The 15,764-nt window shown below is 40.1% G+C and overlaps 1 protein-coding gene across 1 annotated transcript in view; it reads right to left on the bottom strand.

Annotated features, from left to right (window-relative positions):
• The window catches only part of coro2aa (coronin 2Aa), a 65,045-nt gene extending 53,459 nt beyond the window's left edge, over window positions 1-11,586 (bottom strand). The window contains exon 1 of the mRNA XM_015965334.3: window positions 11,273-11,586. Coding sequence (XP_015820820.1) covers window positions 11,273-11,287 — 15 coding nt within the window. The 5' untranslated portion in view covers window positions 11,288-11,586. The remainder of the gene's footprint in view (window positions 1-11,272) is intronic.
• Between the last annotated feature and the right edge of the window lie 4,178 nt (window positions 11,587-15,764).

The following is a 15,764-nucleotide window of genomic DNA, read 5'->3' as shown; positions in this document are numbered from 1 at the left end:
TCTACAAGTTGCCAAGCTTACAGTTGTTGAATGAGCTACTAACTTAATTGTACATTTTCAGACAGTTCATAACAGAAATAACGCCTCAAGTTAAGAAGCTCATGATGGATACATTAGAGCACCTGCACACTTATGTATGATCCCATTAGTCAAAGCCTAATTTTCAAAATAACTGGTGATTAGTTGACATCGTTATCTTTTGTGGCAGCCCTAGTTTCGACGTCATCACAATGACTAAGATGGCTTCCTACGCTGAGGTTGTATAATACACCAAATTATTTGTTGAACTCCATCAATAGTAATTAAACTTAATTTGTCCAATTCCCCTCTGACTTTTCTAGATTTGGTCTTGTTGTACATCAGGAGTGTGTGAGTCAATTATTAGAGACCCTGAATGCACATTGGAGGCTGAAGCACTTATTCTAATGACCTAAACACAACTGAACACGTTGTCGGGAGAGCAACTCAACATTTGATCCGATGGCATTTTTCATGGAAGCTGGACCATTAGAGCTACTCTGGAGCTTGGAAATCAATATGGTAAAACACACACACACACACACACACACACACACACACACACACACACACACACACACACACACACACACACAGGAGTCCATCCACTTCAATTCATGAATAATGAATCAAAGCCTGTTGACCCATCTGCTGTAAGACCAGCCAAGGACAACAGCAACAACAACAAAGATATCCCTGAAAACACCGATGCTTCCATTCCATCAAGAAATCGGAGGTAAACCACTTTTGAAATGCTGCTAGAAAAAGTTAAAAATGTATGAAAATTGTGAAGAAGAACCAAAAAGATCTTGTCAAAAAAATGAAGAAAATATTTCTCCCCTTCAGATTTGTCCTCGTAAAGATTATGTAATCAAGCATCTACTAATAAAATAAAACAGTTGATAAGTATTTTGTGTTAAATGTTCTAATTTTTCATTCTACTAAAACGCTTCAAGTTTTCACAGTAAAAAAACACAGATCTAGAATAAAATTAACCCACCAAAGAAAGTAGTAATACATAACACACCTATGTTGTGTTTCTATATTTCAGTGGTTAAAAGGCATGGTGCAGATTGTTGCGAGTTAAAAAAGCAGTGAGATGTTTGCCTCTCAATGACCTCAGGGTTTAAACTCCCCTGAAGGCAGAAGAGGACAGCCACAGTGTGCACAAATCTGCAAAATCTGTATCCATTTTTATAATAATCCTCTCCACGTTTGACCCACGTGGGTGCAGACGGAGATAATCCTCCAACGGTCGGGCAGCTGTCAGGTCAAAAACGTGCAGGACAACCTGCTGTGAGCTAAAAAACAGACGTGCAACAGAAAACTAATAAGGCATTTTAAAACAAAGGTTTCAAAACTAGAGTTTAGGAACATTATTAGGGCCGGCCCACCTTGCAGAAACGTCAGGTCTTTAATAGATCAAGCTCTTCAGGACGGCAGCAGGAAGGATGTGCGGTCACATGCTCTCTACAGTTATGTAAGAGCGTATTAGGACTTCTAAACCTTTGTCAGGACATGTACAGTAATCATATTTTACATCCACCAGCACATTGGTGTCTGAAAGCCAAAACCTGGCTGTGTTTTATTCACTCTGCTTCATTTGAGCGTAACAAGAGACGACTGTCAAAGCACACGCTGATGAAACCACTAAAATTTAAGCTCATTTCAACATCCTCATTGGAGGTCCTCGTTGTAAACAACTAGCCTATAACCGGTTAGCTCTTTGAACAGCCTTAGTTTGAAGAAACATAGACTAGTTCGGAGTGTATCAAGAACAGCCAACAGCACAGCAAAGACCAAATTTGGGTTATTTCTGCATCAAAACAACTCTAAATTCAAAAGTCTCACTGAGGTTTATGTGACTGTTATTTTATTATCATTTGCATCACTGTGAATTGCAATGGGGTTTTGCAACCACACAGCAACAGTGAGCTGCAGCACTTCCTGTGCAGCATGGGGCTCTTTCAAAAGTAGGGATGGGTACCGAATTCGGTACTTTTTAAGGTACCGACCGAGCACCGATTCACTTCATTTGAAACGGCGCCTCGTTTCGGTACCCGTCCTTCACAACGAGAACTTGCCTAGACAGCTGCGCATGAGCAAGAGCGTTATGTCGTCGGTCCCTGCGAACCAGTTGTAAACAGAGCAGCATGGTAGAAAGAACGAACGCTAACGCTTGGGTCCACTTCACTAAATGTGATGGGTAACTGGGTGATGATGAAACCAGCGACAACGATCTAAGTGAGACATCCTCATCTTAATCTGCTCCGGTAGGTAAATAAAATGTTTAAGATAACGTTAGCTTGATTTGTTAGCTTCCGTTTCACTAATGGTGCGTTCGCTTTCTCCTCAAAACTCTGAAATTCCGACTAGAAGAACATGAACGCGCACTAAAGTTTGGCTTCACTTTACTAAATGCGACGGGTGAAGATGAAACCAGTGACAATGATTTAAGTGTGAGGCATCATCGTTTTAATCTGCTCCAGCAGTTTAATAAACTGTTTAATATAACGTAGCTTGATATGTTAGCTTCCTATGCCACCATTGTTATCATCTAATGGTGCGTTCGCTTTCTCCTCGGAAATTCTAACTTCCCAGTAGGAAAAATCAATTGAAAAAGGGCGGTAAAAGGAATGAAGATACACAGTAAATTTAGTTCACAGTAAAGATGTTTGCTTCAGTTTGATTATCAGCTTATAAAACTACAAGGACAATGTTAAAATACAAACAGTTGAATGTTATTTATCGTGATATTTATCAAATATGGTTATATATTGAGAAAAATATATATTTAATTATAAAAGAGAATTAAAATATTAAACACTCAAAAGTATCGAAAATTGGTACCGTTAAGTACCGGTATCGATTTGTAGGTACCGAGAATTAGTACCGGATCGATTCAGATGTCAAAGGTACCCATCCCTATTCAAAAGCAATCTTGTGACATTCCTGAGGGAATGACCGCTGCAGCAAAGAAAAATCAGCTGTTGTTAAATCAGAAATCACCAAATCTGGTATCGGCATGTCAGAACTTTGCAGGAATCAGGAATCAATACCTGCCTTGAAAACCAGAATAGGTGAATTTTTAACAGAAACGACAGCAAAATAATTGTAACTGTAACTGTAACTGTCCCTGACTGGGACCAGGAAACGGGACCACATCAGTCCAGTTCTGGCCTCCCTGCACTGGCTTCCGATTTGCTATCGCTCACAATTCAAAATACTCGTCTTTGTTTATCATTTCTTCCAGGGTGGTGGTCCCCCCTATCTAGCCACACTCCTGAAAAGACACTCCCCATCACGCACTCTGCGCTCCTCTGACCAAGGCCTGCTCGCTGTCCCTCGGTCTAGGTGTCGTACCCGTGGGGACCGGGCTTTCTCAGTCCTAGCACCGTTACTCTGGAACCAGTTGCCACCCTCAGTTAGGCTGTCCCCTTCTCTGCCAGTCTTTAAGAATCACCTAAAAACACACCTCCTCCGCTTGGCGTTTGCAGAACATGTTTGATTTTGGCCCTCTTTTATGTTGAATCCATTCCACAGTTTTCATTGGTACACTCAATCCATCCACTCAATCCAAATGCGTTTCACACATTTGTCCTTTACCGGAATGTTTCATCTATCTTGTAATTTCCATTTTGTATTTTGTAATTTGTATTTTGTAATTTGAATTTCTTTTATTGTTGATTTATTCAATATATTTACATACAACTGTACAATGTTCAGCGCTTTGGGCTTCCTGACAGGGTTGCGGAAGGCGCTTTATAAATAAAGCTTTGATTGATTGATTGATTGATTGATTGTAAAACATCTTTTTTGTTGATGTACAGAAAGCCTGAAGAGGGACGAGAATTCACAACAATTGTCTTACTGTTATTTATGATAAAGTTTTAGAGTTTGATGACCAAGCTAACATAAATAACGCCCAGCTTTGTTGAACTAGATTTGTTCTGAACTCCTCTGGTCTCAAAGCGTGACTTATTACTCTGATTACGTTTTGCACCAGTATCATCAATAGAAAACATTGTGTTTACAGTCAGATCTATGTAAACAAAGCATGTGAGACTGGACTTCAGCCCTGGGATTAATGGTGTCCCAAGGGGTGGCCAGAAAAATGCTGGCTCCCCCAGCAAAAGCCAGTGTTAATAAATCATATTAATGTTCACTCAAAGAATAAATTGATCTGGTTTATTGAAGACATGATTGGAAAACAAAATAAAGATAATACAATTAATAAGTAAAGAAATAATGAGAATTTTAAAAATGGTTTCTGCTGCTCACCATTTAAAAAAAGTTTTTATCTCCATATTTTTTGTGAACACAGCAACAGGTGAATTAAACTAAAAAATATATATTTTAAAATAATATTAGAAGTAACATTTTAAATGACAAATGTACTTTTCTGAAATGTTTGTGTTTGTAACATTTAAGATGAATGTTTTGGATATGTACTGTTTTTTCAATAAAAATGAATAAAGGAGCAATGCAATACATCGCCACAGGCTAAGCTCTCCCAGAGTTACCACAACGACCAATTTGGTGTGCCACCCCCAAAAGATTATTTGGCCCCGTCTGGCGACCCCTATCAAAATTTTCTTGGAGCGCCCCTGCCTGGGATATTGACTATGGAGGGTCTGGTTTGTGTGGGGCCCATTTGGATCAGACCAGGTTCTTTGTTGTGTTCCTGATCGGGTTTTGTGGTGTGGTGAGGCGTACCATTATCCAGCTGGGAGAGGCCACAGAGTATCTGTACACAAGTAAACACCAATTTACAAGTCAACCACTACCAGACCGTGAGTCGTGCTGCTGCCATGGCAACACAAACACACACACACACACACACACACACACACACACACACACACACACACACAGATGACCTCATGATGAAAACGCAGCTTTGATTGGTAGAGCTGCAACTCATTTGCTCTCATAACCTCTTCAAAACATTGCAGCGTATTCAGATCTGACCGTGCATGTCCCATGTAGTAAAAATATTTATTAAAACTATATCCCCCCCCCCCCCCCCCCACCACACACACACACACACACACGTTTTTGTACTTCTAACTTCTACAGATTTATCTGCGAGTTTTTAAAGGAACATCTGACTATTTTGAAGCCTCAAGTATTTTAGTTTGGAAAACTGATAAAAATTGAACTAAAGCACACAGGTTTTTAATCATCTGCTTATTTGTGTTCATTTTAATTCGTCTTCATCAGACCTGTTTCCGTACTTCATCCCACTGAATGCATTTCAAGTCACAAAAATCAGGAAAATGATCATAAATATAACAACATTTATTCCTTAGGATATTTATTCCAAAAGACACCTTCGATCTAGGATCAAAGGAGACAGGATTTTAAGTCTTTTAGGTAACAGCAGATATACGCACGGGGGAAACTAACTGACAGATGAACAGAAAAACAACCAACTCACACTTTTAACAGGAAAAATGGAAAAAAGGAGGTCCAGCATAACAAACCACACAAGTCACATGTTGGACAAAGAGCGGGAATCTCAGGTATGTGTTAGCAGTCTGATAACATGCCAGGAGTCCTGGTCAGGGTTTTATGACCCAACATGAAAGACTTTCTATTAGAAACAAAGTGCGATGTTTAAATTAATAAAACTCCTAAATTATTAAAGAATTTCCAAACTAACTTATTTTTTTCCCAGTTTTACATATTTGGTGGTGATGTTTCAGAGTAATCAGACTAATGCTTATTTGGACACCGGTCTCCCTTGGACAGATCGAATGTTGGCGCGACACCTCTAACACACCAAGTCGTGACTCCAGCTGGAACACTGCTCGTTTATGGTTGTGGATTACATTTTGCAAACCCCTGCAGACTCATGGAGTGCGTTACAGTGTGCAGATCGTGAGGGACTAACTTCTTCTTTGTTTAATTTGGGCAGGAAAATTTGCATGAAACCGCAGCAGAGCTGAGGGTTAGTGACTGACCTCGCTGTTTATCTACTGAGCTTAGGTGGAAGAGCCAAGGCGTGAGTGTTTTACCATATTTAAGGATGAGTTCAAATCAAAAAGGACTTTCTGTAGGAATATTTTTAACAAGGTTTTGGTATGAAGACTGAGATTTTGTTTTTTATCCGTGCATGTATTCCAAGACTTGAATCCTGAAAGGCTTTAGATCACACTCAGATCATCCTGAGTTGCTCATTAATATCGATGGTCATAAAATCAGAATCTACTTTCTAAATTTGGGACCGGTGGCGCCAGTGCTCGGCAGCCTCGCCTCTGTCAGTGCGCCCCAGGGCAGCTGTGGCTACATCGTAGCTCATCCCCACCAGTGCGTGAATGTGTGTGTGAATGTGTGAATGACTGGTTGTGTTGTTAAGCGCCTTGGGGGGTTCCAGCACTCTAGAAGGCGCTATATCAAATACAAGCCATTTACCATATCTACATGTTGCTTATTAGAGATTTTTTCCACATGTTCAACGACGAGTGCAATAAATTATAGTTTAGACTTTTGTGCATATGAAATAATAACATTTTATGCATAACATGTTTGCGTTATGCAAGTGACTTCACCACACCCCCACCATTAACCGTCTAGGACAAAGCTGGTCTGTGATATGAAACTGGTTGGAAACCTGTGAGTTTAAGGCAAAGCATCCCTGGAGCCAAATAAATTCTGTAGTTTGTTGGTAGCTTAAAAGTGGACATCAGTACTTTAATAGTTCCACAGGAATTCAAAAACATGAAGTTCTTTGCATTGAATCCCTCCCACATAAAGCCATTTCCGCAGTTTTATTCTTAAAAATGTCATTACCTTCCAGAATGACCTGTTTCAGGGCTCTGTCACTTTAAGAAAACAAGCTGGACCAGGCCACGCCCACCCATCCAACGCTCAGGCTGCTATAAGCTGAGAAGCTCCGATATCTGGGTGGGGCTCAGATTAGTACTACGTCTCCTCCATCATTAGCTCTCTCCTGCACATGAGAGGTGGTTCTATTCTATTTTCCACATTTGTGATGTCACAAACAGGGACTTTCTGAAACTGCTTGTTTAAGGCAAATTATTCCTAAAACCAAACACTGGCGGAAAAAAGATGGACAAGTTTTTTTATATGTTCAATAGTTTTTAGTAGTTTAGTAGAAATCCATAAGACAGCACAAAAGTATGCAACATGTGAATTATGCGTAATATGTTCCCTTTAACTGAAATCCTTAAGGATAAAATGAGAGAATATGAAGCTGCAGAACAATGTTCACAGACCTTCCTGGATTTTAATTTTAGACCCTGTCACTATCTTAGGGGCACAGCAGCGCAATTCAACAACCACTTATGTCTGTTCACTTTGTTCAACTTCATTTAGTAAGCAGAAGTTCTAAGGTTCATAAGCCTCATAATCAAAACATTATTGAACACAAGGTCCCGTCCTAACCCTGACCCAGCACGAGCCAATGTACTCTGGTACACTCAAGGGAAATCGGACCCAAATTCTAAAACATGATCAGCATTAGACATGGGTCACTAAACACCAAGTTTTCTAACTGCTTTGTCTTTTGTCTTAACGTTTGTTTACATTCACATGAGAGTGAGTGAAACAATGGACAAGAACCATGTGGAGCTTCGGTGGCCCGGCAGAGTACAGCCTCGAAGAGAGTACATGAGTGATGGTGTGTTTGCACACATGAGGACAGCATTAACTCCGGGAACAAGGCCAGATTTTTTTCATGATCACATTAGCAGCTTGTTTGCTGCATAAGAAGCACAAATGTATGAATATCAAGTAGTTTTTGCATGATATCAGGTGAATACTATCACAAAAAGTGATGCTGGTTTCCAATTTGTCTAGTGAGTAAACAAACACTAGAACAAGTTCCTAACGTTTAAACTGATTTTAAACCATAATGGCTCATCTAATGTAAAGATATGAATTTACAATCAGCATTCAAGAATGATTTAAACCTACAAGATGCACTTTGTCCGATCTCTTTATGAAGAAGAACCCAGAACTCCTGAAAGGGACCAATAAGGGGCCACTGGTTCAGACATGGATGACACCTGGGTCAACAACATCAAGCACACAAAGGAGGATTTAAGGACCACAAAGCTGAATTTCTTGATTATTATGAATACTGAAATGGAATAACTTGAACACATCTATAATATATTACAAACCAATCTAATTAAGTCAGTTGGGTTCAGTTTGGTTTATATAGCACTAGGGCTGCACAATATATTGCAAATTTATCTATATCGCAATATCAGCATACGTAATATGCATATCACAAAGAACAGATAAATATCGTAATGAATGGTCAGCTCAAATGTTTGCTACACATAATGTAGTCTGTCAATCAAATAGAGGCATGGTGTTTTTTAACAAATCAAATAGAGCTCTTCACCCATTTGGCCAATTGGGTGGGTTCTCATAGGTGAGATGCCCACCCCCGTGGTGTACGGCACTTAATTTTGATGGTAAACAAACACCTGAGTTAGCTTTGTTCTGCTCTTTCTGCTGTTTCAGCTTTTCCCGGGATCCACTGATTGCCTTTTCTTGTTCATTTTCTTTTTCCCTTTCTTCACATCCTTTGCTTTTCTCCTTTTTTATGATTAATTTGTCTTTTTTTATATTTTTGTTTTTGATTATTTTTGTTCCAGTGAAGTTTTTATATATCGGAAATAATATCGTCATCTCAATATTAATCACTGTTACCGCATATCGCAGGTTTCCCTAATATCGTGCGGCCCTATATGGCACCAATTCACAACAAGAGTCATCTCAAGGCACTTTACAAAGTAAACATTCCAATTGAATTTACTTATCAATGCACTGTGTTCAGTTCATTATTTAAAAGTTTCCTGCGTAAGAAAACCCAGCAGATTGCATCGACTTTACAGCAATCCCCATACTAAGTACGCATGTAGCGGCAGTGGAGAGGAAAACTCCCATTTCAAGTAAAACTAACTTTGAGCTAGAGGTTTATCATTGATCTCAGTGATTGTTGGGTTACAAAGCTGACCAGTTTGATATTTGACACCACACTGCAGCCCTCTGCTGACCAAAACCAGCACTAGGTAGTTTTGTGGAGAGGGTAGGTGTCTTCGGGAGCTGTCTTTACCTGCTTTAGGGCTGTTAGCTGTAATGCTAGTGGTTAGCATTTTTAGTTCACCGAATGTCAATAAAAAGCACAAAAAGAACAAGTCTGCTTTTTCTGTTGGCATCATGGTGGAGCCTAGAAATAAAAGTAAGAGAAGAATGTCTTTGGGGGCGAAGCAAAGAGCTAAAACTGGAGTAAACATCGGCACAGCCCACACTAATTTGAGGAAGCTAAAGGAGGCTACAAAATCACAGACAGATGGTGACCTGGCTTTGTTGCTTCTGGACTTATGTTTATGTTTATTCACTTAGCAGACGCTTTTATCCAAAGCGACTTACAATTTATAACCTATAGGGCATGTTGTGATCTGTGGGGGAAACCGGAGTACCCAGAGGAAACCCACGCATGCATGGGGAGAACACGCAACTCCACTCAGAAAGGCCGCAGCAGAGTTTCGAACCTGCAACCTTTGTGCTGCAAGGCAACAGCGCTGACCAATGCGTCACCGTGCAGCCTTGGACTTGTAAGTAATAATATATTTTGTCCAATAGTGTGGGTCATTTTACTTAGCTCATGTTAATGTTAGCTCATAGTTAGCTTTAGCTATAGCAGATTTATTTATGAGAGTTGTTATTCCACTTTTAACCAGTAGGGCAGTGGAGCACGAAGCATCTCTATGTTATTTGAACAGGAAGAAACCTTAAAAACCTGGGTCAGTATGAGCAGCCGTCTGTCGCGACTCACTAGGGTTGGAGAGGACAGAGCAGCTACACAAAAAATAAACGGCTAACCTAGTAGTAGTACTTTATGTGTTAAAGACAGTAAACTGTTACTATCAGGTGACAGAGAATGTTCAGTTGTTGCCAGTAGAGTGCCAGCCGATGGTAAGGGTCGGTCAATTTGCTCACATTATATCCTCATTTCATTCACAATTTGACTGCCAACACCTCCCCAAGTTGTCTCATGTTTTTGCACTTTCTGACACAAAGAGGCTAAATTGAAAATGCTACCAGAAGCCTGCAAACACTCTGTAGTCAGTATTTGCAAAAAGAAAATTGCAATAAAGAATTTCTCTGAAAACAGTAAAATAATTGTCCCAGGCATCTGGAGTCCTTCTCAATGAGAAATTACTTTGGAAGAGCTGGTGACCAATTTGCAAAAAAAAGACACATAATTAGGAGAACTCTTCAGAGCTGCAACAATTTTTGCACAACAGTTGGACAAATGGTAAATAACCTGTATTTATACAGCACCATAAAGGGTTCTACAACCCCCCAAGGTGCTTTAAAACTAACCGGTCATTCACACGATTGTGGTGATGCGCTACAGCATAGCCACAGCTGCCCTGGAGCACGGACAGAAGTGAAGCTGCCATACACAGGTGCCACCAGTCCCTCTGACTACCACCAGCAGGCAAGGAGGGTGAAGTGTCTTGCCCAAGGACATGACTACGACAGATGGGCCTTGAACCTGCAACACTACAGTTACAGGATGGGCACTTACCTCCTCTGCCAATTCATTTGCAATTAGATCATACACACTATGTGACCGAACTTATACAAAACGTGTCACATGTTCCCCTTCGGCATGAGTCCAACAGAAAATTTGCATATTTTCTTGTAATTTTGTGTTTCCATCTAATCCCCAACCACTAGATGCTGGCTTGTCTGTCACTAATTTCCAGTAATTGTTTTAATCCTATGATTTTTGACAGAATCTCATCTCTTCTAATTCGTCATTTTCATTTTGCAGCATCAACCTACCAGGAAGTCCAGGTGAAAAGGAGCCTGTGTGCCTAAATCTGACATATTTACAGGATGTGCTTGAGTTGCACTCATGACTGATTCATGTGCACTCACTCAGTCACTGCCCCACTTTTACTGAAGAAGCCTTTTGGATCAGGTGAAACACAGGACTGGGTGTCACTGTCCATGCTAGTGAATTAAACACACATCTTTACTAAATCCACACTTTTCCCTGCAAAATATCCCATCAGAGAGGAGAGTGATCAACCCCAGGTCATGAACAAGTCTGGAAATTGGACCTCCCCTCCTCTATTCAACCTTGGGCATGGCAGGGCTGCAGAAGCACGCGGGCGGAACCCTCCCACATGAAAACTCTCCTCAAGAGTCCTGACAGCACAGTCCCACACCTCAGACAGCGCAGATGGAGGTGACTCACCTTTGAGACGGTCATGTGGCGCAACGAGCGGCGGCAGCTGGAGGTTGATCCGGGAAAAGGAGGACTAAAGCGGCGGAGCTGCTGCTGCTGGAGGTGGATCCGGGTGTGTGGAGGACTCGGCTGAGCTGGGATCAGTTGTTATATCACCAGAGACAGATGCTGTTGCATGGCGGCTGCTGTCTGCGGAAGTGTCCGAGCTCACAGACCCACAAGTGTCCGAATACAGCTAACAACAGGCCGCTTCTCTGACCCGTACAGTCCGCAGGAAGAGGAGGGAGAGCGGAGGAGTGATGCGACCAGATGCGACGAGGGGAGGAGGAGGAGGGAGGGGCCATCAGGTGCATGGATAAAAAGGGACTTCAGTAAAGTTAGCAAGATATTCACAGATTCTACTTTTGCGGCTCATTACCTTCTGAACACAGGGGTATTTAGAGCAGGGATAAAAATAACCTGAAGTAGAACAAACTCCTGAAAGTTTTATTTTCAGGTATTGCACCAAAAATAATCTAGTTTTATACATTACACTTAAAGTTTTCTTGTTCAAATGTGCAGAAATAATCCAACAAATCAAACAATGTTTTAAATAAATAAAGCATTAAGAGGCGCCTTTATGTCTTAAAAGTGCAATTATTAAAATTGCAGACCAGTTTTCTTGGTTTGTTACGATTTAAATGATAAAAGATCCTTACGACAATAAAACGGATCAGACACATTTTTGTACAACCTCAAGTGATTTTAGATCATTCTGGGACTGAAATTAGCTCTAAACAAACAGGAAGCTGCACATGTATAATTCTATATCGACAATTTTAGCAAAAGTTTAGAAATAAGCAAAATTATCGTTTTTCATAATCAGTTTCGTGTCAATTTGACAAAAGCAAAGATATTTTAGAGGAAAGTGTTTTATTTGTGCAAACTCTCTTAGAAGAGTTACATCAAAGTTAAACTTTACTCATATTTTTAATACATTTGCAGTAGTCTCTGGTAGGAATGAATGCTTTAAGGGGTCCTCAACTAAATTTGTTCAAGGGACAGAGTTTTTTTTATTGTATCTTAATTTATTCATGTTAAAAATGGCTTTATTCTCTATCTAAGCTGTTTGGATTATATTTTTACTTGTGTTTGCAGAACGTAAAAAATGATTAATATTTGGGACATGAATGTTGCTGTTGCTAAACATCTATAAAGTTCCCAACTGGGGGCCATTAGGGGGTCTGGCGAGCCAGATGTGGCCTGTGGGCTGCCAGTTGAGGTTCACTGCCTTAAGTCTTCTCTGGGGAAAAAAAGCTCCAGTGCGCCTGTTTGGGAATGGGTTTTTTTTTTAATTGAACATTTTTCAATATTAGAGACTTTAAGGCATACTCATTTGTGCATTCAATATCTAAACATTAGATTACAGGGCACAGAGAACATCCACATTCATACATTAGTGTAATTAACCTAGAGGTCTTCAAAGATTCTCAGGTTATTTTTACTTTTGGCCAAAGTTGTTCTCTGGCCAGCCGGTCTTCCTTGGTGAAGCTCTGGGCGAAGCGAATTCCTCTCTCTTGGCAGATCTGTGAATTTTTTTGTTGTCTTCCAGACAGTCTCCCAGTGGAGCCTCCTCACGAATTGCATGATGATCTGTCTGCATCTCCCTTTTTTTTTTTTTTTTTTTTGCTACCGAGTCAGTCACGTTGCCAATATTATCAGCCCAGCCAGGAAAGATTTTTACCAGGAGTTCTTCTATCATCTCTCTGATGTTTTCTCCTTCTTGCTCTTTGAGCCCCGAAAGTCGCAGGTTCCAGCGACGTTTATAGCGCTCAGCTTCCAGCAGTTTCTCCTTCATGATAGCATTTTCCCTTTTTAGCTCTTGTTCTTTCTCCAGAACTTAAATTTTAGACTTACATTCCTCAATTTCCACCGTGTTTTGATCGACCCGTTGGAAAACTCCAGTGAATAGGTTAGAGTTCTCTTTGCGTTGCTTTCCAAATCCATCCACTTTTATCTCCAAGCTGTGAATCGCTGCTAAAATAGCAGCTAAGGAGAGCTCAGGTTCAACTTTGGGTGCCATTTTTTTTTTTTTTTTAGCAGGTGTTGGTTGTTTTGTAGGGGTAGTAGTTAGCGGTCTTCTAACACCTGCAGTGCTACTGTTTGCCTTGCTTTGGGTTGACGTATCCATCGGAGTGGCAATTTCTTTTGGTATTGCCAGTGCTGGTCATTCCCGGTTTAGCCATGGGGTCTGCGTTCATGGAGTAGCTATGGAAGGCTAGCGGGTTTGTGGCCTTACCGGTCATTGGTCTGAGCGGCGGAAAGTCTTTCTCTTTAGACATTATTTTGTCTATTCTTCTCCGTTTGTTTAGAGAGAGTTTCAATATGAGAGTAATCGTCTTGTTCTTGTTGCCTAAAGAGGACCTTTTAGGTAAAGTTTGGGACGAAGTGAGCAGAGCTTAGAAAGTTGCGTGTGCCCTGGTCGCCATCTTGCCGGGTCTCCGCAACACAACTCTGCACTAACTTAGTTTGCTTTGCAACGTTGATGTAATATCTCCATACATAACACAAGTTTGAAGGAGTTTTGCTGTGTGATGAAGTTGCTAATGCTAACAGTTAGCTTCTACTAGCTGTGATGTTCTCTATGGTTTCCTGGACGCCAAACCAACAACAGCCTTGCTGTCACAAGTCTAGATGGGTGAGTATATGAATGTTATAGGTAACAGTGACATAGATCTGTCAGGATATTCAGATCCTAGAGTTTCACCGTCTATTTTCTATCAGAAGCTAAAGCAGGAGATAGGTGTAGGAGACTATTTTCATGTTCAGTCTGCATGAAAAACTCAGATTCAGTCATTTTCTGATGAAGTCTCAGTAAACTTGGGAGGTTTCCCTCTGCAGAAAAAAAAATCTAATTCTTCATAATTTTGTTTCCGGTCATTTAATTTTCATATGTTAGGGATGCTAAGGAATGTTTCTTTGGAAGAAATTCTGAAATTCCAATTCTTTTTTTTTATTTCTTCAGTAGCTTTTTCATCCCCCTGAGCCCACCTCCCCACCATTTCCACAGGAATGGTTGGGTATTTAAGTCGTTTAACTCTGCCCTGTCAGTCAATCATTCAGATATGAAAAATATTTTCAAATTCAAAAGATGAATCAAGGCTGAATTCCCACAGAACCAATTTGTTACCAGCAGCCTGTCACAAAAAATACTTTTTGTTCCCATTTATGAAGCAGAATCCACAAAAATCCTAAACAGTTCGACACATAAAATAATACAAGAGGATTCCCAAAGTAATACCCTGATAACGTGACCTTCGGTAGATTATTGAACACAGCTGTTTGAGATGTAATAAACTGAACACATAATTGTTTGAGTTTTATTGCCACCAAACCACCAACAGCTGCCTTTAGCAGGCCTTTCTATTCACAAGTGCAGCTAGTTTATCAACTAAGGTGATTTAGACACGTGAAGATGCAGCAGGGTGCTCAGCTGAAGGAGTCAGAGCTTTTTATAGCTTCTTTTATCTAACGTCCAAACCAAGAAAACAGAAATGAAAGTTTTTTTGTTTTGCTTTTAAATAAATTGGAGCAAAAAACTAGTGCAGATAATAATATAGATATAGCAATAGAACCTTGTGTGGTCTAATATTTCTTCTCTTTGCGCTGCAGGTTTTGTTCCCTGGTTTCAGAAGCACTTCTCTCATTCTGTGGTCACAAGATTCAGATTCTGAATAAGTCACCATAGCTAGGTTTCAGATTCAGAGAGAACTTTATTAAACTCTAGGGAAGGTTCCTCTGCAAAATTCACACTGTTTATGGCTTGAGTCAGTATAAAAACCAGTTGTGTGCCTCATACTAACTGTTAGGTGATATCATGTATGGGTGAAACTTAATCAGAATATTGTACAAAAGTTTATTTATTTCAGTAATACAAGCTATACAATGAAACTAATGTATGACATGGACGTAAAAGGGAGATGTTTCAAGCCTTTATTATAACTCTGTTAAATTTCTCACTTTTGTGGCGGTCACACTTTATAGCGTGACGACTGCAAATTAATTATGACCAATAAGATGTGATGATTCCATATGAATAAGAAATATCAATCTGATTGATCTTTGAATGTTTAATCAGAGGATTATAGTTACTTTTACTCGTTCAGGGACCATAAACACACTTCGTATTAATTCAGACAGAGTCAAGTTAAAAGGGAATTTTATTCTTTTCTAAACTAATGATTATACGTGACAAGATATGAATAATGAGATGTGATGGAGTGGATATGTGGTGATGAAATGTGACGTGTAGGGGTGTGATATAACCTAGATGTTTATCAGAACCGTTGTATTTGAAATTGTGAAATCTGGGTGAAAAATAATTTGTTGTCCACTATAAACTAGAGAGTTGATTATTAATAAAACAGCTTCAGACGCAATCTGTTGTGTCTACAAACCCTGGCGGAGACCCCCAGCAGATCCGGACTGTCAGAAGTCGGGTGGACCTCACAGCACCGGGATT

This window comes from Nothobranchius furzeri, chromosome 4 (genome assembly GCF_043380555.1).
Source record: "Nothobranchius furzeri strain GRZ-AD chromosome 4, NfurGRZ-RIMD1, whole genome shotgun sequence".
NCBI classification, from domain to species: domain Eukaryota; kingdom Metazoa; phylum Chordata; class Actinopteri; order Cyprinodontiformes; family Nothobranchiidae; genus Nothobranchius; species Nothobranchius furzeri.
This window is presented reverse-complemented; position numbering and strand designations above follow the sequence as displayed.